General features: G+C 42.3%; 1 protein-coding gene across 2 annotated transcripts; it reads left to right on the plus strand.

The window, feature by feature from the left end:
- Positions 1–1058: 1058 nt before the first annotated feature.
- On the plus strand, positions 1059–23375 carry mpp2b (MAGUK p55 scaffold protein 2b). Of its 2 annotated transcripts, XM_061095180.1 has the most exons (12): positions 1059–1149; positions 7911–8011; positions 14592–14744; positions 15020–15175; positions 16452–16679; positions 20172–20303; positions 20579–20681; positions 21676–21744; positions 21844–22005; positions 22269–22471; positions 22844–22972; positions 23199–23375. In XM_061095180.1, the coding sequence occupies exons 1-12, from the start codon at positions 1059–1061 to the stop codon at positions 23373–23375; spliced, it is 1704 nt and encodes a 567-aa protein (XP_060951163.1). The 2 variants fall into 2 exon arrangements, with proteins under 2 accessions (XP_060951163.1, XP_060951164.1); XM_061095181.1 differs by lacking the exon at positions 1059–1149 and having other exon boundaries at positions 7913–8030; positions 14590–14744.
- Positions 23376–23917: the final 542 nt, after the last annotated feature.

Here is a 23917-nt window from a genome sequence, read left to right on the forward strand (position 1 = left end):
GGAGAACGAAGACAGTAAGAATATTGGTTAACAGGGAGTCAGATGTAGACCTCGAAGCTTCATTATATTTTATCAGGCTGTAATAAATTGCAGCGGTCGACTGCTGGATAGAGGGAGAAAATCAGCTCCACTGACGGTTTCCTTTTTTTTGTACTGGGCTGTCGGTCAGTCTTGATTTGTACACTAGCCTCAGGCTGAGTCTGGATGACTGGTGATTTTTAGTAAAGCACAGTAAATAGTTTCCTCGAACCAATTCATGTCCTATTTTTTAATTTGAAAAGCAGTCTTTTCAGATCTGCTACTTTGTGGTGCAGGCTGGATGACAGAAAGGTTAGAGAGGGGTCAGTTTTGATTCAAAGCAGTAAGATGTTTTTCAACTCCTGTCAGAGAAGAAGCTCAGATGCGTTGCCTCGAGTTATGAGCAGAAAAGGACAAATATAATCTGTGAGGCTGCCTGTGTTTCTTCCTATGTGTTATAGAGGATAGAGGGTCATCACTCATACTGTATGTGTCTGACCAATTCCTACACGCCAGCCTTCTGCTGCTTTTTCCTACAGTAACCCCCTGCAGGGAAACCTGGAGGGAAAATCTTCCTTCCCCCTTTACTTCCCCCTCCTCCTGGAGAAAAGCACAATACACCTCCCATCTCTCTCTCTCTCTCTCTCTCTCTCTCTCTCTCTCTCTCTCTCTCTCTCTCTCTCTCTCTCTCTCTCTCTCCCTCTCCCTCTCCCTCTCCCTCTCCCTCTCCCTCTCTCTCTCTCCACACACACACACACCTTCCTTTGCTCATGCACTCAACCCTCTCTCATCTGCATTCATTCATGCGGAGGAGAAGACACTCAGCCAGGCATAGCTTATACACATTCACGTCAAGAGCAGGTGGAGAGGGGGGTGGGTGGTGAAATAGCGAGGAGCTGTTTTTGGCAGAAAGTGGAGAGAATCAGGGATAGAGGGAGAGAGAGAGACTAGGAGGGAGAGAGAGAGGGAGATCTCTCAGTCTGCCTCATATACTGTACTGGGTGTGTTGCTGTGAGCACTGTAGTGAGGTGTTGTTCACCATGGCTGGCAGCCTGTTTGGAAGGCTCTCCCTGGAGGAAGGGGACTCGGCCAACTCCCTGGAGGGCCTGGGAATCAAGCTGGATGGAGAAGGTAAGAACACACGTCCCTGCCTGCTGGGCGTGAGAGGGATGCAGGATGGATACACAAACAAACAAGTTCTCTGGATATGTGTTTTCTTACAGGCTAAGGAGGATGCACTGGGCAGAAGCTTAAATTAGATGTTGAATCAGTTAAAATACAACTTAACAGGCGACTATGCTTGTGCACATGTTGGCCACTGAGCTGTTGTTTTATATTCGCATTGCACCTGCTCCTGAAGTGCTGGTTGAAACCTCCAGAGTGTGATGAAGATGGGCAGAGACAGATTAGGACCCAGGGCAGCATGTGATGCACAGGAATCTGAGACAGCAGAATACAAAGGCGGGAAGGGAGCCGTCAAAAGAAAAGACAGCAGGGTGTTTTATAAATATTCACTAAAGGATGAAAACATGCCACATTTTCTTTTCATTTAATTCACAATGAGAAATATAGAGTGATAAAAAGACAGATTGGAGCTTGAGCTGAGCAAATAAAGCAAACATAATAAGTTATTTAAAGAGCAAGAGCCTCCGTAAGAGGAAGTAGTATTTTTAATTGAATGACAATGCACATAGAATGGAGCAGGAAGCACCATACATTCAGTTCATAATTGATGGGGGTTCATTAATATTGCATAGAGAAGCATACCCCCCAGTATTATGTTCTGAGTGTGTGTCTATATCTATTTATGTACTTTTATTTACTTGCATCATTTTACATGAGTGCTTTGACCCATTGGTGTCATGTGTAAGTAGAAAAAACACACACACACGTAAAATTACTTTTGGACTCTTGATAAAAAGAACCAAAGCAACTTTTTTACAGTGTCATGTTTAATTCGTCAAGTTTCACCCAGACGTTACATAATTTCCCAGTGTAGTGCATGTCAGACAGTGTGCTGCCTTGCAAGAGATCCTCTGCTCTGTAATGTAGCCAGACAACACAGCAGTGACAGCCATAATGAATCACATTTTCCGTCAAAGCATTTGCATCCCGTCTATCAGCTCAGAGCGTGTGTGTGTGCAAGAGAGAGAGAGAGAAGGAAGGATAAAGCAAGACCTCCAGTGCATTATACATTCATGGTCAGTAAGTAGGGGGGTGATTCATATGCAACAGTGTTCCGATCAGAGATCGTGAGCTTGGAAGTGTCAGACTCGCAACCTTCAAATAATTGTCAGGCTGCCTCGTTTTCACCCCCCCCCCCATCATCTCTTTATATACACACACACACATACACCCACTGAAGTCCCATGCGATCAGAGAATTATTGTGTGTGTCGACCGGACTAATGTAGTGGTGTTCAAACACAGATGATGGATCATTCCGAACAGTGTATGGGTAGGATTACGGCGTCAAAGATAATCACTGGGTTTCAATAGAATGGGACAATTTAATTCTGTTCTGGCTGAGGGTGTTCGATAATACTGTCACACTGGCAATTACTTCATCCGTATCGCACCCTGGCGATCTCTGTTTGCTCTTTCATTAACTGGTGCGTGGAAAACAAATATACACTCAAAGTCAAAATGTTTGCCTCCTCACAGCAAGTTCAGTCGATGTTACTCATTCTGTTTTAATTTCCCTGATTTAAACTTGATCGCTTGAAAAGGGGCGCTCGCCTGTGGCGCTCTGCGGCCGTTGGTGTGAGGTGTAATGGGAGCAGCTGTCCATTTGCAGAATGTCACGAATATCACAAGTGTTGTCTCCAGCAGTGACCTTCAGCCAGCTAATAAGACGATCCAGCTCACACCCATACCAGCGAGTATCACCATGGCGATGGGGTGTCTTAAAAGGGGGCTTTTAGATGAGGGTTCATCTTGCTGATTGGACGAGCGCAACAAGTCCCCCCCAGTAATGAGGCCTTTCGTGGGACAGTCAAGCACACTGCTGTAGTAGATAACAGCATAATAGAATAGAATTTGTTCTGTTAAAAATGAAAAAGGATAATGTATGATCCTTATTTACTTTAAAATAATATCCGGAAAAGTGATTGCTCAACTATATCTATAAAATAAAATGCAGTTATTAAGTGTATCCTAACCAGATGAGGAAAGCTGTTGTTTGGAAGATAAGCATGTTCAAGCTACACACGCACAAACACACACCGGCAGATTTACCAACAAAGTACATTACACAATAGATATGCCCACACAGGCTTCACACAACATTCCTTTAACTTGTCATGTTGTTTGTTTTCAGTGACGCTCCACCATGGGGACGTTGACTTCAGTATTCTGAGAAGAATTCACATTTTAGCTGTGACAGTTGTCGTCTGAGAAGAAAATACTCTGCAACGACATTAACATGGAAAGAGTCAAGAATCCAATAGTAAAAAACCAAAGTTATTATGTACTTCAGTCGTAAATGATTAATCAGGGCTGGTGCACAGCTCTATGGGATATACTCCAATCCAATATACTTCACCCCCACTATCTTAGACATTCATCTTTCTCTACCTGAGGGATTGATAGTAATTATATCTGCTGGGGAGCAGAATCAAATCTTAGAGAAACCTTAAAGCATTTAATAATGTCTGTGGAGGCCCATGAATGTTTTATTATACAGGGGTGACTTTGGTAATTTGGAAGCGTCTCACTGTCCTCGTCAACATGTTGCTTTTCTGTCCTTTTAACTGAACGATAGGGAATAAAGCTGCAGTAACTCCCAGGACAGAATGAAAATACGATTGAGAACAGGACTGCTCAGATATCCGTTTGTGTTTTCGCGGAATAATGTTGCTGTTATGAATGCATAATCAGTCTGCACACTGAAAAGCATAGCATAGCATAGCAGTGGGCTTATCCAGTAAAAGAGCCAATATTAATCACCTCCAGGTTTTGGCTGAGGCTGACTTTAAGTGTTCTTTCAAAGTTTAGTTTTTGCTATACAGAGAATTTGAAGTCCATTTTTCACATTTAACTATTTGTAGGAGAACCAGGATAACACAGGAAGGGCGTTAGGAAAGTGCATACCTCCGCCAAGGCTGATGATCTCTCTCCCAAAGTTAAAGGAAGTTAAAGAAAAATCCTGTATCCGCCTGTTTATCTTGATCGGCGCCAACATGTAATGGGTTCTTCCTTTCATGGAAATATGGGTTGAGTAGTTCTTGCATAATCCTGCATAAACAGACAAACCAATGGTACCCAGTAGATCAAATACCTCTGCCATTTCAAATTCAAGCTGCACCAAATTAAGCACATTCATAGATATCGGTTAAATATTCCTGATTATTCTTCACAATTCATGCATTATTCCCCAGGAAAACTGACCATGTTGATAAATGCCTCTATCTTGCAATGTTTAAGAATAGTTTTTTTATTTAGAGAATTCTTCTTTGTACCATACCCCAGCACCCTTCCACCATCTTCAATAAAATCAGTTCAATGGTTTTTGCATGGTCTTTGCTAAAACACAAACAGACAAACAGTAATGCAGCATAACCTTTTTGGTGGATGTAATAGATCAGATACTAAAGTTTAGACCTAATTGTTTGTCATTGTCAGCTGATTGCGATGTAGGGCGTTGATTTCTCAGAGTATAATTCACAAATCTTAAAAAATGTTATATTTAGGGGACTGATCTTAATGAGTTTGTACAATTTGGTGCAGATCCCAATAAAAGTCTGGAGCTGGTGAATTTAAATGGGCTTTCATAAAGAGATAGTTGGGCCTTGGCAGAGATATTTAATCTACTGAGTGCCCCGTTCAAGGTGCCTCTTTGCATGCATCTGTATTTTAAGATGTGACGTTTATGTCAGTAAATATCTGCAGGTCAGACTGTTTTGATAGCCAGAGACTGGAAGTGTTGTCAGCTGCACTCTGCGCTCCTCTGTGCGTAAGACCCCATGGGGCTTCAGCGTGGAGAGAGGCCAACACAACTGTATCTCCCACATCTCTCCCTCCATTTTCCACCCTCCCTCAGCTCCCCCCTCTCCCCAACTGCCGCTCCATAGCAACAGACAACCTTCAATAAGCACCGGCTAAGAGGTTGTTGTCTCCCCCCACCCCCCGCTGTTCTGTAAGCACAAACAATGACTGCCCAGGGCATTGAGTTTAATTGTAACTCTCGTTGGAGGTGAATTGGCACTTAGATGAGACTTTAACTGACTAAAGCACCTTTTAATTTGGTTTCCTTTGATTACACGTCCGCTGTTTGCACCGCGGTAAAATACACAGTTTTTCTGGGATTATTTGTCGGGAGTTGATACAGAGGGCCACCACTGTTGTGTTATTACTGCAGATGTCAGCGGAATGACACAGTGCTGGCAAAGTAGATCTCCTACCCTCTTGGGAACTTAAGATTTTTGTCATGATTATCTCTTTGCTCCAGTGGGACGCCCCTGTCTCTGTAAATCCAGCTGACACACAGACGAAGAAAAATGCTGTAAAAACAAGATTCGTTTAAGTAGGGAAAGGGCTTTAGGTTTCGCAGCCTTTCCCAAGAAGTGTGAGCTCTGAGGCGTTCATCGACGGACATGTACTGTAGCTGCTCCTCCATCTACACACCTGAGTCCCTTTTGTGCTCTTAAGCCGTCACCTGCTTAATGGAGTTCTCGCATGGTATCAAGTTACAGGGTCTAATGTGGGGAGTTTACGTTCACTGAAGCGAAAAATGACTTCCACCTGAGTTCTCACCGCTCCCCAAATATATACATGTGACTTTCTCGCCTATATGAGACACGAGCAGCAGAAGGATAAATACTGTTGGTGATAAAAGAAGCTGTTCGGTTCTGGCTGTGCAGTTTTATTGGAAGTTTATGCAGGCTTATGCAGGGGAAGCTGGCTTTGACAGTGGCAGTGTACAAGATGAGATACTCCACCTGAATTCTAAAGAGGACGTTATTTTCAAGAGAAAGTTGCAGTTTGACGAGGAAGGAATAAAGATGGTATCTTAGCCTGACGTCCGGACCTCTTCCTGTGTGAACTTTTGACCTGCACAGCCCTGTTGTCTTTGCTTTGATACACGCCAGGGAAAATGAGGGGAGGAAGCCTATTTATCTATACATGTAGAGAGAAGAAAGTCAGCAAGACCCAAGAAAGAAAGAGGACAAGTTGGATTTTTAATAATCCCTATCAATAATAGAACGACCCTTGGCGTACTTGGCGCTGGAAAAATGGGAATTATTCTGCAGTTCTTTTTCACACCGTCTCTTTATCCCTTTGAAAAGAGAAAATGATCAGTGAAATGTCAATATATTGATAGAGTGTGGACATTCAGGGGAAAAGTTCAAGTATCCCTGAAAAGTAGAGATGAGCTGACATCAGCTTAAGGGTCAACATGGCAGCAACACTACGTGGAGGTGTGATGATTACACAGAATTATGCAGGACCTGTAAGTCGAGCCGGCCGGTCCTCTGTCATCTGCCAGGCACACATCTGGTAACTCTTCTGACAGAGCAGAGCTGGTGTAAAAGGGAAAAAAAGACTCCACAGCGGAATTGTGTAATTATTAATTTAATTTACTTATCAAATTATTCAGAGAGGGGGCAGATGGACTGTGTAATCACCGAGGTCGTCTTCCTCTGGCCGTCTTGCCTTCATATCTCTCTGTCTTTTGATCTTTTTCCGGAGTGGAAGACATGTGTCTTGTTTTCATGGTTGTGCAGTTATTGTAGATGTAGAAACACTTCGATACCAAATATAGTTCGGTACTTCTCGAAATATATTAGCGCCATCATCACATCAATTTTATAATGAGGCTATACCAGTACTTTGTTCAGTGTAGCTGGAAATCTAAAAGTTTCCCATCTGTTAGATGAGTAACATGGTAAACATGTAAACATCAGCATGTTATCATTAGCATGAGCATATTGTCCTGGTAGTGATTACATTTACTTTAACACACCACTGTCACTAATGGCCTCACAGAACTACTAGCACGGTCGTGGTCATTTTAGGCTTTTGTGCCATTGCTCTATTATTGAAATGCATCATTATTCAGTGTCTTGTGTCTTATATGAATGTGGTGGATGGTCTGCCAGGATAAAGAAAGTGGGTAATTTAGCTTTGGAAATAAAAGCTTTGGTGTTGTGTCCTGTGAATAGAAATGCTCACTCCTATGACGGTCCCATCTGCTGTAATTAATGCTGCTGGCAGGAGATATCGGTGTGTTCTGCATCTTAATTTATCATATAATAAGTCGGCTTTAAAGCTAGACTCAACATTTCTCAACCTCCATTGAGTTGTTGACATCACCTTGCATCCGCTGATTGATTGGTCATTTCATGTGGTGTAGCAGTTTGATTTTACATCTTTTGAGATACGGATGTGTGTGTGTGCATGAATTTCTTTTATGGGCTTATCACCGATTCCCCTCCATGAATCAGCAAAACAGGGAAAGATAAACTGCATCATTGCCTTTGCCATATTCACATTTATTCCCAGCCAGTCTGCCAAGTGCACTTTAGTGCCGGCATCCAATCTGAAAAATGGTAAAAATGTTTATTTTCTCTGCAACTTCAGAGACTTTATCGTGGTTTCAGATGGAATGTGTTTGTTTATGAACCTGTGTGTAGGAGGGGGGGAGAGAGAGGAAGTTGTGGGAGAAAGATTCTGTCGCTTCTGTCAGACTTGAGAGGAGGGCGAGTGACAGAGGTTGAATTGCCTGGGAAAAAGTGCGAGGCAGCTCCCGTTCCCTCTCCCTCTCTTTTCTTTCAGCTATGTAGTGTACAGTCAGTGTGCTTTCTTTGAGGTGATCTATTTAGTTTCCCATGGGTCTCTGTCGAACAGGGAGTGAAGTGAAATAAACTGTTCTTTCTCTCTCTGTGTGTGTAGCCATGCATCAGGCCCTGGACACACTGAGTGACAGCACAAGCTCTACAACCGCCAACGACCTGGACCTCATCTTCCTCAAAGGCATTATGGAGAGCCCTGTGGTAAGAACAACTTTATCTAATGCACTGTAAAATGTAGGGGTGTGTGTGTGTGTGTGCTGTGCAGAAAAAAGTTTGTAATGGACCAGTCAATGACAAATAACTGTTTTTATATAAATTACAATTAGATTGCAACAACACAGGCTAGTTATATTAATTTGGATGCCAGTTGATATAACCACTGCAAAGTTATGTTTATTTGTTGCATGCATGATACACTTTTGAATTTTAAAATAGGCAATGCAGTCTTTTCCATTCATGCCTAAACAATAGCATTTGTTCAACAGTGATACGTGATGCAGAACAGATCATAATATGATAATATTTTCATGCATGATGAGAAGCTTTATTAAAACAATTGCTCCAAAAACAGAAACTTAAAATTCACCACCAAACTTTCTGCTTGCAATATTTATACCCCCCAAAAAAACAGATTTAATTCATCAATTGCAATACATTAGCATTTAAATGGCCGTACTTCATTGTTTTCCCATTAATTGGAAATGAAAATCAAAGAGCCATCTGGTTGTTCTTCTTATTATCTCTCTGTATCATGCCGTAGAGACGTACATAAAACGACAACACAAATGTATAGAGGCGAATCTTCAGAGAGCTGCTAATGTTATTGACAATGCTGGACAAACTTAAAGCCAGATAATAGACACTGCACCTGGCTCGTGCAACTGAATCACAGAGTTTCTATGAGGGCACGGATTTGTTTATTGAATAGTCTATTGAATGTCGTTATAATGTGGTTGTCATCCTGAAGCAAACATTCTGAGAAATGTCTTTCCAGCATGTGTTTGGCATATAACAATATTAAGTGAGACAATACAGCAAAAAGCATCTTTGTTTTTATTGGACTCTGAACATTCCCACCCGTCAGTCATTTTAACAAGGCAATGAGCAAAAGGTTGAAACAGCAGTCAGTTGGCTTCACAGTTTTCCTCCATGAGATTGTCAAGCTGACAAGTACATTATACTAATATATACTCATGCCTATTATTAGGAGAGAGACAACTGACAGTGTTCCCCATTAATTATCTCGACTGTGGCAGCCCACCATATTCCAATTTGTTCTGCCACAGTTTCACGCTGAATAAAAAACAATGCTTACACTTCTCATAATAACAGAAGAGATCTCGAGCTTGATGTTCCGCGCCGTTGCTGCATGTTATAGCTGTGTGCAGCACTATCTGCGGCACCATTTGCAGTGCGCTCTATCGCTCATAAAGGTGTGGCCCTCCACTCAGACAGTCAGACTGTCATAGTAGTCACATACCCTTCTGATGCAGGAATTTGTCATTCACTCTCTGTGCCACCAAAACCACTTCCATTAGACTGAAGGATGATTTCCAGTGTAGATACCAATGTGGATTATATATATATATGTGTATTTTTTATTTGCTTGTATATGTGTAAGAATGAACATGATCAATTTATAAATCCATGTTGCAGTTTTACAGAATTCTCTTGGAAAGTCGGCCATACTTTGGCTCAATGCAATTTCTGTGTGGAAGCTAATGAGTGAAGCAATTCCAAGGACATTATAACTTTATCCAAGAAAACTCTGGCATCTTTTAAACAGAAATATGTGAAACCAGCAGCTATAAATCAGGAAATATTTTTCGTAGAGCTGATTTAAGTCAGTTACACTCAGTTAGTTTCTTCTCTCAACAGAAAGTCTCAGTTAGGCTTGTGTCTGGACTTTGGCCTGAAACTATTTTAAGTTTTAAGTATTCAAATGAATGTAGACAATAGTTATCTGTTTATCAAATTACTTGTGGTATTGCTGAATAACCTTAAACCAAATCCTCGGCACTCAGACAGTGCATGTCTCTTAGTTACACTGAAGACTTTATTAGACTCCTACAGATTCCCAGAACCACTTCAGAAGTACATTATCTGCCTAGAAGCAGATGTTTGAATCTAATTTAACACTTCTCCTGGTGTAAAGTCCCTTGTATGAAAGTGATCCAAGCTAGTTCTACATATTTGTGTAGAGTTTCATCCCACTTCTCTCCTGTCAAAGTCTTTCTCCCTTCACTTCTCGCCAAGAATAGTTTCACAAGCCTTTTAAAAAAATGATTTTCAAAACAGGAAAGAGAAAGAAAAATACTCTGCAGTGCATTGCAAAAGACTGCGAGGAAAAACAAAAGATGCAGATTATACACGTAAAGTCATTCTTTTCATTTATGTTGACATAGCATTAGTATGGATAACCACATTCATCTTTTCAAGATTGCACACTTGCTGTTACTTGAGTTTCACTGAGGTGGAAGCTGCTTGTGGCCAAGAGGTTCCTCGTGTCCAGGAAGATGCATCGATGTGTGAGCCTCTTCTCACACTCAGACAGGGCCGGAGGTAAATAGCCGTGCAGGGTCGTTCAGTAATTCAAAGGCTGTTGTGTTCAGGACATTTGGAGATGGACTATCCACAGGGAACAGTAAGGGAGTGCTGCATCAAAAACCTCCCATATTGCTGAAAACACAAGCTGTTGAGCTCCTTTCAATTCGCATTTTCTCTCTCTCTCTCTCTGGCCTTCTATTGCTTTCTTTGTTTTATAGTTTCTTTTCCACACAGTACTGATGGATCTTTCCTCTGCAGAAAACTTCATATTGTATTTCCCTTTAATAGTGGCCGAGGGCTTTTTATTTTCCTCAACTGCCGAAGGCTTTTACTTGGGTTAGAGGCAGGTCTTTATTTATTTCCTCTTTTTAATAAGCACAATTGGTCATAGTGTAGTAGGAAGCTTGTTTTGTCTGCTACCATTTTCAATTGTTAAAGTTCCTGTATTTCATATAAAAACCAGCATTTTAAAGGTGAAACATTTTCAGGCATGGGGAACAACAGTCAGTGGAGAATAAAGTACAACAAAGCTACACACGTAGCGACTGAAATATTATAAAAATACTTAGATGACTAATCCACGACATCAAAGTGTGAAAATAGCACGACTATATTGTTGGATTTATTATATTAATAGAATATAACATGTACATTATGCAAAACTGTTGGCACATCAATTAATTTAATCCCCCCCCCCATTGTTTTCCCCGGCTTGTGTTTGTAGAGCTTTCCTTTAACTGACTGCCATCCTTTCTTTTTGTTTGGGGAAATACAGTATGCGAGTGTACATGTGTGCCAGAGCATGACACTGGTGTTTGTTTTTATTCTGAATGTCTGAGGCAGGTGCTACCGGTGTATTGATGAGCATTCTCATAAATATTGAATGTGCTGATGCAAGCTGTGAGTGAAGAGGCTCCGCTGAAGAATGTGAAAAAGGATTTGCAAGACGATAGCTTCTCGTGGATCTTTAGACACTACATGTGCTGAGAGAGGAAAAGACACGCTAACACAAGGGCAGAGTAAGGGAACACGCATGCATGTGTGGATATGGTGACTTCAGTATGTTGTGCTAATTGCACCACACTCGCTTCTACAAACCCACATTTCTGTAATGACTCTGAATGATGATTAGTCTCACAATGTGCAGATATTGAGAACAGGCGTTCTCATGCAAAAGAGCCGCCGCAGTGTTTTATTAATATCTGTTATGACTGTGGCTCAGTGATTAGCTCTGTATCTCATTGAGCAATGACGACTATTGAGGCTTTTAGGAAAGTTAAGTGACCTGACACTGCTTTTAGTTGTGTTCCCTGTGCTTTTGAGTCCAGCTTCCAAGCATCACATTTTACATTCAGACTATAAATAAGAATAGGTCTTTTGTAAAGTAACATCATTTGGTCCAAAACAATCAATTCGGGTTTTATACAAAACAGCTTGTGAGACAAGAATATCATGGAAGTTGAGGCCTCCCTAAATACCGACCAATTGATTAGCATGATGAAGTCCAGTATATTGGAAACAGTGGCACCTTGGAGCAAGGTCAAAGAGATGCATGGAAGTTTGAACCTGCATTTCACTTTCTGAAGTCCTTGATAATAGATGCAGAGACAAAGGGTCTTATCCTTCTTGTCAATAAAAAAGCCTGTTCCTGCTTGTGGGTGAAGAAGGACGAATGATGCAAGACCTGCTGATGCATTTTTCCATATCCTGCAACTCAGGAACTGACACTTGGGGGGCAAGGTGCCAGAGAGGAGGTCACTATTCAAGCAGCAAATTCTGGTATTTAAGCAACACCTTACAGGCTCTGGACTCAAGAGAGGAGGAACTAGGGACTGAGGACGGAGTGTGTCTCAGGCAGACAGCATGACAGTGCCCACTCCAGCCTAAAATCAGTCCAGTAGCCCATTTGGGGATTGTGTTCAGCTATCCAGGGGAAACCATGGATGACTGGAAGTTAAGAGGCATGAATCAAGTGACTCTTGGCCAGTCAGACGTTAAAAAGACAAAATGTGCTGCGAGCTGGCTGACGAGTCAAGTTAAAATGCAGAGTCACACAAAATCGGAGGCAAAAAAAAAGGAAAAGAAACAGCAGAGAACAGACTATAAATGAAGTCCCACTAACCAGAAATGATATATCACAAATACAAATGCTGCCAACTTGCACATTTAGAGAGTCTGTCTAGTTTATCGATTGGGAGATGTAGACGTGGCACCGAGATCCTACTGACACAAACACTTGATCAATCTGCTGTCAATCATGATGTTTCACCCCATTTTTATCAAATAACAAAACCCACCTTACCAGAAAAGAGAGCACCTGAACACGCATCTGTGCCACAACAGAAACTATCTTTGGGAAAAATGTATTTGACGTGCCAGGATTCATAATCTACACTGCAGCCAGCCACTGGGTGGGGATCAAGATGCTTTGGCTTCGCTACCATAAAATGAAAGGAGTAGAGAGGCTATTGTCAAACATCTGACCCCAAAAAAATTTGAGCAAGCCACAATAAGCTTAATTGTTTTTAATTGATCAAATATACATTAGTGAGATTATATGGTATTTTTTTTACACAATGTGAAAGAGAAGATTTTGAAGGTCTAGAAGACTAAAACAGAAAACTCGAGCAGCAATATCTCATAGAGAAATAAAGCACAATTACAACACAGCCTTCGCTTTTTGCCTCGAGAACAGTAGTGCTCATTAGCCTTTATAACGGAAATTAGCGAAAGTGTCTTGTAATTACAATAGATAGAAATTTAGAAAGATTATCTTGCACTTGGCAGAATAATTGTTGAATTATTGCTATCAATGATAGACTGCATATCGTCAACAGCCTCAAACTACTCAAATTTTATGTAACCAACACATTTAAAATAGACACATTCCTTAGAAATGTTGTATGTCGTGTCCATGGTTTTCTAAGCAGTGTAATCAAATAGCGAAGGGTCTGTGCTGGCAGGTTGTCCAAAGTAACTGTGGCTGACAGATCGCTCCCTTGGGTTACAAAGACTTCTGCCAGAACCACCAAATGAGCAAACTGCTGCTGCACCATGAACTGTGTGTGTTTGTTTGTGTGTAAGTGTGTGTGTGTGTGTGTTTTTAATCCATGTGCAAAAAGCTTTGTCTGTGCTAGTATCTATGCTATGCATGTGTTTATGTGTCGATGTGTGTGTAATTTAAGTGTGGAAGTGTTTACATGCAGGAATTTGCCATTCTAGTTGTGTGTGTGTGTGTGTGTGTGTGTGTGTGTGTGTGTGTGTGTGTGTGTGTGTGTGTGTGTGTGTGTGTGTGTGTGTGTGTGTGTGTGTGTGTGTGTGTGTGTGTGTGTGTGTGTGTGTGTGTGTGTGTGTGTGTGTGTGTGTGTGTGTGTGTGTGTGTGTGTGTACAATATCCTGTCTCTCAGCAGGGATTCTTCCTCTCCTCCTCAGCAAACAAACATCATGGCTGCCAGATTAGTTTGTAGTCCCACCAGACGAATCCTCTGTGGGAATCGCCTGATAATGTCAGGCTTCAAATTCAACATCACTTGGTGTGCCGTTGCAACTGGTGCCACTGTAAACTCTGTACATCAGCTAATCTGCATGTGGTTCGGAAAAATGTTTGATGTGTAATTAAATTCTGTGGGCTTTGGTAGGCTTGGCTTAAAGGTAGGGGTGGTAAGTTGTTTCTGAAACAACTTATTTGTTGAAATCGTTTTACGACCCGATGTTTGAATTTATTATTTTGTATCTGTGACCTTGGACCAAAGATGTGGAATCCTTGTCCAATAAGCAGAGACGCCTCCGGCCTTCGGCAGCAGAGGAAGGGAAAGTGAAAAATGAATGTTCCCTGAAATATTAATCTCGCACAGCACACTTGGAGAAAAAAAACTACAGGGCCAAAGACTTGACTCAAGTTTGTGCTTTATTTTCTTGGTTTTTGTATCTTTCAGTCCGGATTTATGAGTGCACACTGTGTGTCCTCAGCAGTGGCTTGGTTTCATCTGGCTGCTTTTGTTGTTGGTTCCTGTGACCTTTTATATCAAACAAATCTGCAGAAGTCAGAAAACATTGCATTGTAACTTAGCTCGGTGCTGTTCACCGAGGAGACGTGCAAATGGAACTAAAAGTTATAAATTCCTTTCCAAAGCCGATAGAATATCTAACTTTTTGAAGCAGAGACAATCAATCAACCCTGGCTTCTGTTATGGGAGAGCTAAGTAATATCTGTTTTCAATTCTTTGAATAACAGGCCCATGAGCGATTCGAGGAGCCAAAGCTGGAGGCTGTGAGGGACAACAACATGGAGCTGGTCCAGGACATCCTCAAGGATCTCGGGCCGCTCGCACAGAGGAGCCAGGCAGCCGACGAGCTGGCCGACATCCTGAAGGAACCCCACTTCCGGGTAGGGATGACAGAACTTACATCTAGCAGCAAACGGTAGCTTTAATGAACAGGAACCAGGAAAAAAAAATCTTGGCTTACTTTTCAAATTGAGGTTCACGCTTAATGATGGGTGCTGTGCCTGTATGGGTTTAATTGATTCAGAGCTACAGTAGTGTCTGTATTATGGTCCGTGCACAGACCAGAGTGAGAACATGTTATTTGTGAACGGCAGCATGTTGCCAGCTCTGTCATCATCACCGGTGTTGTCTGTGTGGCCTTTCGTCCCGCTCACAGTCGCTCCTGGAGACCCACGATTCTGTGGCCTCCAAGAACTATGAGACCCCTCCTCCCAGCCCCTGCTCCTTCATGGACTCAGCCCTCAACAACCAGCCGGTGCCTCCAGACGCAGTTAGGATGGTGGGGATCCGAAAGGTGTCCGGTGAACACCTGGTAAGTCTGCTCAGTTTAATGCTATATATCCAAAACAATAACAAAATGCCTCCTGATGACATTGTGAAGCAGCGTGGGAGATAAAAATCAAAAAAAAACAACAACCTGAAACCAATTAGTTGCAAATCACGTTTACGGTTGAGGTTAGGTATTAAAGATTTAGTGACGTTACGCAGCAAACGGCGATGAATCAGCATGATCCATTACTATTGACCAATACAAATAGTGGAAGGATTACTGCAGACTGGCTAACTGGCGAGCAGTGTGTCTTTCCTTTTTTATTTGTCCCGGAAGTTAAAGCGGAGATGGGCAAAGCATCGGGTAAAGTGGACATGAAAACAGTGATATGTCCCGTAACCTTGTATAGAATTGAGGATTTCTCTGGGTTTGACACAAGTCAACAATAGTTGTATATTGTATTTCTGTAGGGCTTCACACTGTAATTATTTAAGTACTATTGAGCTCATCCTGTTAATTGTTTACTCCTCAATAAAAATTTAATTTATGCATCGGAAGAAGCACATGCACTCAGTGCGATTGGATTATTGTGTTGCTTGTTTAAAGGAGTCAGATTTATCCTGTTTTGTAGCTCAAACCGGGAGTGATGCACTAGGTTGACACGTTGTTAATTTACACCATAGACCAGGTGCTCTATTCTGTTCTGAACCCAGACTCCATGACGCCTCTTGGTTAAGTCTTTTATTATATTTCTGGAGGGTTATCAGACACAGAACTCCTCTCAACAAGTGTTGTTTATCTCAGGTGAAGCAGCATAAGTGGACTCAAAATTCAACAACACAGACTGTTCAAATTAGCCTTGGATAACAAAGGAAACTCACCTTTAAGTGTATCTGTATTGAGTCCTAAATATATACTTAAAGGAACAGTAGGGAATGTTTGCAGACAGCATCTAGAGGCTATTACACTAATAAGTTGAAGACATGCTGGGATCAGCCATTGAGGCTCTTGGCATACACTGTGCAACCACCTCCCACTATATGAGGAAATTGTCTGATAGGTGAAGCCAAATCTCACGATTTATGTGTTAACACTCTACAGTCAGCTCATCGGACACAAACTGGCTGCTAACACTCTACATTGCCATCAGCCTCTCTGGACCAGTGGCGAATTAGAAGATGTCAAAATTTGTTGGCTAATAATGCTAACAAAGGAGAAAAGCGCTACCTTGATCACTCATGTCATTCTGTGTTGAAGACTGAAGATATTGCACAATTGTTCAAAATTTCTGATATTTGAACTGTGTCTGTTTGCATAGGGAGTGACATTTCGAGTAGAGAGCGGCGAGCTGGTGATTGCCAGGATCCTCCACGGGGGCATGATCGACCAGCAAGGTCTGCTGCACGTGGGTGACATCATCAAGGAGGTGAACGGCAAAGAGGTGGGCAACGACCACAAAGCGCTCCAGGAGATGCTGAAGGAGGCCAGCGGCAGCGTGGTGCTGAAGATCCTGCCCAGCTACCAGGAGCCACACACACCAAGACAGGTGGGCCATGAGGATACATGCATAAAAGCAACACATGGTGCTTCTCATCTGTCACACCGACACGCTCTGTTACAACATGTGTAAAACATGCAGGAAGCAGGACATGACGTATAAATTCTGCTGATATCAACATCGGCGTCGCCCCTTATCACCAAATATCTCTTGAATCTCGTCATCTTTCCAAGTTGTAGACATTTTCCTGCTCTCACATGGATAATTTCTGGACATTTTTCTTGGGGGCTGGCTGGAAGGGTTTTGGAAAATGCCAGGAGCAACTAACTTAAACATTTGCATTCTGACACAGCACATCCAGAAAATATCAATAAAATATCCAATTTACAGTAGAAATGCTCTGGAAAATGTCCTGAGCTCAGATTTGTTGATCTGAGATAGGATGCTTGACTCGCACATTAACCGTGTGAAAGATGGACTGTGAGAGAGAAGGTAAAATATGGAGGGAGGTAAGAAGGAGAAGAAAGAGAGGAGGGGGGGGGGAACAGAACAAAGTGATTTAGGTTGTATTTAAGCTTGGTTTTGCGCTGAAGACGTCATCGATGTTTGTTAGCCCTGTGGTGCATCTGAAAATAGATCCATCTGTGCAGCTGGTCACTCTTTTATTTTTGTCCTAGTGTTTTCTTTTAATACTTGTTTCACACACACACAAACAAACAAACACACACACACACACACACATGCATACAGATGCTATCTATTCTTTGCATCATACATTTTTATTGTACGTATTTATCAAATACTTGTAAATTCGAAATATAATTTACTTAATGAATGTTCAATGCAATGAAGAATGAAGATATACCTGTTATCCAAACTTTTCTTTTTCAAAACGGCCAGTAGATTAGCAGAATAAGACCCAATGATTGTGTATACTTAAATGTCTGGCTCAAATGCTGCGTGTGCACCATGTTCTGAATCTCCGTTCTTTCAAATCAGAATCCCATTTTTAAACACCAATGTTGAAGTAAATATTGTGAGTTTGAAAGGTTACTGCATTTTCCTCAGTCAATAAGCACAGCTCTCTGTCCTTGCTGGCATTCTTCCTGCAGCCTGTAACCTTGTACACGGTGCCAACACTCATACATCTAATTCTCCAGCAGGACTTTGGAGATGACATTGAGTGTTTGGCAACACAGAGTATTTTTCTGCTTGTGATTAATGGCTCAAAACGACTATATCAACGAGAGAAAAAGTGTGATCCGTGATTCGATTAATCCTCACACGATCGTATTAAGTTCACAATACGTTGCATTATCAAATATTTGTAGGAAATTATTAGTGCAGGGTTTTCAACAGCTGAGCGTGTGTTTGCAGTTCTGGCTGTAGGTGTATGACACCTAATGAACACTAGCTTCAGCCAGAGGAGGCTCGTCACATCGAGATTGTGACCCATCTACAGAAGTGACAGGCTCAAGGCTCCATGACTGATCGTCCTAAAGAGGAGAGGAACAGTGGACATTTAAAAAGCTGTGATAAAATAATTTATAACACCGAACCAAAATATGCCATTGAAGAATCTACTAGAAATAATGTAGAAACGGTTTGTCTGCTACAATTATTAGCGTAATTATGTGTCTGCATTGATGACATCCAGTGCCTGTATGCAAGTTGTCGGCCTAACTCATTAGATTTCCATGGTCAAAGGTCACGGTGACTGGCACTGAAAAAAGTTTTACCTTAAAACTTACAGGCCTTGAAAATGTTTGTTTTTCACTAGATAAAAATTCCTTTGCAGCCTCTGTAGCAATATACATCCAGAACTTTGTCAATAGTGAAATATCTGAGCCACTGTCAGATGGATTCCCATGAATTATGGTGCAGATATCCGTGATGCCCAGAGGACTTGTCCTACTGACTCAGATGATCCCCTGACTTTTCCTCCAGCACCAGCTAATTTGAAATTTGTGCCTCTGAGTGAAATGTTTCAACAATTACCGGATATATTTCCATATGAAAGATGATTCTAGCATTAGCATTCAGTGTAGCTCAACGCACTGCTGTGTTTGAGTACAGCCTCACAGCGCCACAAGCCACTGCTGTGTTTATGTTATTGTTTGGGCTTTAAATTAGTTCGGGCGATGAGAGAATTGCTTCAGCCTCTAGACAAACAGTGTAATGCATGAAAATGAAATGAAAGCATGTAATCTACCAAAACTGGAGCTGGGATAATGTGTGAGAACAGTAATGTAGTCTGTTGTGAAACTCCTGTTTTCAGCCGTGTTTCTTTGTTCCTTTACATTCTTGCAGAAAGACAAAACATTGTCTACATATAAAAACGTAATATCCCAAACAATTTCAGTCAATTTAAAAGGTCTGAAAATATATGAAGATTTCTCCACACAATAAAGTCTGTAGACTAATAGCTTTTTCAAACCAGAGTGTAAATGTATTTAGTTTTCCTTTTTCCTGTCGTGTCAGCCCCATTCATCAAAGTGTCTCCTTGTGGACACTTAGAGGCTGTCTGTCAGAGATATGAAGGAGTAATTTGTCATCGCTCACATAGTTAAGAGTTGTGTAGGTGGATGTGGTGCTGTGTGTTGATTAAAGTTGTTCCCAAAAGTTCTCTCTGAATGTATCCAGCGGTCTGCGATTTACGCCTGGAGCTCGGCCACGGCTTGGTGACTAAACTGAGCTGACAGCTCCCTTCGGCCGATGGAGACTGTGATTGTGACTGTGTGTGTGTGAGCGTGTCTGTCCACCCGGCGTGTCCTCAGACATGCACAGACATGTACCAACACAGTTTTGTCGCCATGACTTCAGAGGACATTACATTGACTTGTATTGATTTCCTGGAGACTTATTCTAACCTTAATAATAAACTATCCTTAACCTAACCTTTAACTATCCTTAACCTTAACATCAAGTCTCCATAACCTGTAAATAGATTTAGATCTCCACAACATGTGTTATGGACTACACACACACACACACACACACACACACACACACACACACACACAGTACAGTAAGGGCTTTTTTGTGTGCTTGCCTCAGTTCAGTTCATGAGAAGGCATCAAGTGCAAGGGGGAGGGGATGGTTTCCATGGCTACATGTTTTGGCTCTCTCTCTCTTTCTCCCTCTCTCCCCTGTCTCTCTCTCTCTCTCTCTCTCTCTCTCTCTCTCTCTCCCTCTCTCTCCCTCTCTCTCTTTCTCTCTCTCTCTCTCTCTCCGTCTGTCCCTCGGACTTCTCGTCCTGTCAGTGGCGGTTCGGAGTCAGTTTGGTTTACGAGCTGAATCCCGTTGCCTTGAGGTGTCGGGAAAGTGAGGCGACAGATGGAGTAGGCTTAAAGTGGGCAAGGCTCTTTCATATTGATGGGCACTTACTTGCCCAATCCATCCACCACAGGTCACAGAGACCACAGCAGGGGCAGCAGAAGTGCACAAGACACACACACATACACAGTGTCTCTGTGATTGAGGCTAACACGGATGTTTTCACTGAGATGTTTCCTCTTTTCAATGTTCTGATCCTTTCAGGCCTTCGTCAAGTGTCACTTTGACTACGACCCCTCTCACGATAACCTGATTCCCTGTAAGGAGGCGGGGCTCGGCTTCAACAGCGGAGACATTCTGCAGATCTTTAACCAGGAGGACCTCAACTGGTGGCAGGTCAGTAGCCAACCTCTCCACACAGCTACTTACCATTTGGGTTTGTTAACAATAAAAGCCACAATGGTCAAATGTAGAAATAACACATGTATGCCCCGCAAATAAAATAATGAAACATACATGTATCAGAGGTAAATCAACAGATTTCCACTCTCTTAAAAGGATCTTTCGACCGTTTTTCTCGAGGTATAAAGAGGTTGCTCTAGCTTTCTCTGTTTTTTTAACTTGATCACTATTCTTCTCTGTTTGTGTGAACATGTGTGTTTCCATCGCAGGCCTGTCACATAGAGGGAGGCAGCGCGGGCCTCATTCCCAGTCAGCTCCTTGAGGAGAAGAGGAAAGCTTTTGTGAAGAGAGATCTGGAGCTCACTACCACAGGTACACCTCTCAGCGGCAGCCGAGCGGAGAAGCACTCCTCATTATGCAGATTCGACACAGACTCCTCGCTGCACAAAAACACCGGCAACAAAGGCAACATCTGCTCCTCTTCATATCATACAAGCGTTTCATCTGGCGCTGGCCGCTCATCCTCCTCTCACCTCTCTCTCTCTCAACCAGTCTGCTGCTCTGCCAGCGAGCAGTGGAGAACTGGTAATGAGCATCAACGTGACTCAGGCTGCCTGATCCAATCTGCTGCTTATTAAGCTGTGGGGCCTGACATTCACAAACAGCCCTGATTGAGGAGAGGTGATAAGACCTCTGTAAATACAAACCAGACCGATAAACATCTCTTATGACACGTGGGGTGAAAAAGAGGCTCTGTTCCTTCAGATTTATCTGCTCGGTCCAGTGTCCTCAGCAGAAACAAAACAGGTGGTGAGTCAGAGCCAGCCGCGTGCCCTTAACTTGAGGAAAATGACAGCCCGTCGGTACTGTCCTTGGAGCCACGAAGGGCACATCTGTCTGCTGGCGCGTGTTCCACATATTATACCGACTGCCAAAACGGTTTATTTAAAACATTTGAATACCTGTGGACGGGGAGGTCGGAAAATTGTAGATCTTATTCATAAATTGAAGAAATCATCTCGGAAATCAGTCACAATATTTGGCTGCTACTGCTGGATGAGTTGAATTTCATCATGAAAATGAACAACTGAGCCCATAGCTCTTTATATGCCAATCTTTTTACATAGAGCAGCCAAATAATCAGCCAAACAGAGAGACAGCAAATCTTAGTCGCAGGTGTTCTACATCTACATTAGTGCACACTGCCACCTAGTGGTGTTGTCTCCCTATAACACTTGTGACCAAGCAGAGCTTTCACCTTGCTGATGATAAATCATTTTATCAGGGACTTTATTGAAGTTGTTTGCAGAGACGAGCACCAAGGTTGATGGTTTCATTGTGTTGTGTGTGTTGCCGTGTGTCTCAGGTCCTCTGTGTGCCGGGATGGGCGGCAAGAAGAAAAAAAAGATGATGTATTTGACCACCAAGAATGCAGGTATTAAAACCTATAACATCCCAGTTTGTTTGAGCTTTAACTCCACTTGACAGAGTGATTGCAGATTACTGATCTACCTGATTCCTGGTTTCTCACCAGAATTTGATCGGCATGAGTTGCGGATCTACGAAGAGGTCGCCAAGGTCCCGCCTTTCAGGAGGAAGACGCTTGTTCTGATTGGTGCCCAGGGGGTCGGCCGTCGCAGTCTGAAGAACAAGCTGCTGGTGTCGGATCCCCAGCGGTACGGCACCACCATACCCTGTGAGTGCAGCCATTCATCATGACGCTTAACCACATACAACATCCATCAATCTTTCTCCCATTTTTGGCACCCTTGCATTTTAAGCTTCTGTTTTGCTCTGTTCAAACAATCTAAGCAAAAATGACAGTATTCAAATTTTTTTTTTTTAGATTCCCCCTGAGGAGTTCATCTTTTAGTACTTTGTTGTTTGATTAGTTTATCAAAACTAATTAGTGATCAAATACTGACCCGTCTCTGTGTTTGGATTTATCTTATCCCTCAGTCACTTCCAGAAAACCAAAGGTGGACGAGAGGGACGGCCAGATGTACTCCTTCATGACCCGCAGTGAAATGGAGTGTGACATTAAAAACGGCCGTTTCTTGGAGCACGGTGAGTACGACGGGAACCTGTATGGCACGAAGATCAACTCCATCCACGAGGTGATAGACACAGGAAAGATCTGCATCCTGGACGTCAACCCGCAGGTAGAGGAAGCTCCATTGCACTGTTTCACTTCCTTCACGTTCTACTCTAAACTGGTTTTCCACTGTTAATGACTTACATTTGAAATTCTATATTCAAACCAATTATGTACAGCTCATTGACTCTGAGGAGTTTTTAGTCTAAGCACATCAACAGTATTTATCAAAAAGGAATCTCTTAATGATCAGCGTTACTCGCTTGAAACACTCCGCTAATCTTATTTACACACATTACCTTGATGAATTTGTTAGATGAAGAACAGCAGCTGAATTTCAAATCACTTTCTTTATAAATGTGTCTCAGTTTCTACTATTGCCACCGTTGCTATACCTCTCTCATTCATCTGTTGTCCTTTTTTATTATTTTAAACAAAGGCCATCAAAGTCCTGCGGACGTCAGAGTTCCTGCCTTATGTTGTTTTCATTGAAGCCCCAGACTTTGAGGTTCTTAAAGCCATGAATCGTACTGCAAAAGAGTCAGGAGTCATCACAAAACAGTTAACGGTGAGATTACTTTTTTACTTTCTTTTTGGTTTAGACACTGATTACATTCTTGTCTAAATTCTTCACAAGAATTAAGTTGAATGCCGAAAAGAAAGTTAATTTTAATGCAAACTCACGACAGTACTACAGTTGCTCACTAGTTTCACTGTTTACTAATCACCTGCTCATTGCATTTATTTTCACTTGTCTTACTGTACTGTCCCTGCCCCTGACTTTCTCCCTGCAGGACTCTGAACTAAAGAGGACAGTGGACGAGAGCGAGCGCATCAAAAGAGCCTACGAACATTACTTTGACATCTGCATCATAAACGATGGCCTGGAGGCGGCTTTCCGAAGTCTACGGCTGGCGCTGGACAAACTGGCATCGGAGCAGCAGTGGGTGCCCGTCAGCTGGGTCTTCTGAAAATCGTCGGCAGGAGCTCAGCGGCTAAAGTGTCAGAGCCCGCAAGGTCAAAGGTCGGAGGACGGTTTTTAAAATTCGCCGCTCCAGGGGGGGGGGCATTGTCCGCGCAGCCGTCGGTGGTGGAGGCCTGTCGAGAAGGGCCCAGCGTCACGTGTCCGTGCAAACGAGCAGCCTCATGTAGAGCGTTTCTTTTGTAAAAACTAAGTGTTCCTCTGTCGAGCCTCACGTCAAGTTGTATTTTATTTGCCAGAAGTGGAATCATCATTGATATCTGTTGAGAAGGATTTTAGAGCTGGTGATGAGGTTTAGTGCAATAGTGTGAGTGGGCGTGTGTCATCATAAACGTGGAACTAGGCTTAGAGTGTGTTTTGCAGATAAAAGTGCTCAGTCTGAGGTTTTGCATTGAAGGATATTCAACTTTTTAGCCTTTTCAAATCTTAATGACTCCATGTAGTGTAATGTTTACATCGGATCGGTACTAGGAACAATTGCGGAAAGATACCAAATGTAATGTTTGTATTAAATTCTCTATATTTTACCAT

This window comes from Limanda limanda, chromosome 21 (genome assembly GCF_963576545.1).
Source record: "Limanda limanda chromosome 21, fLimLim1.1, whole genome shotgun sequence".
Lineage (NCBI taxonomy): Eukaryota > Metazoa > Chordata > Actinopteri > Pleuronectiformes > Pleuronectidae > Limanda > Limanda limanda.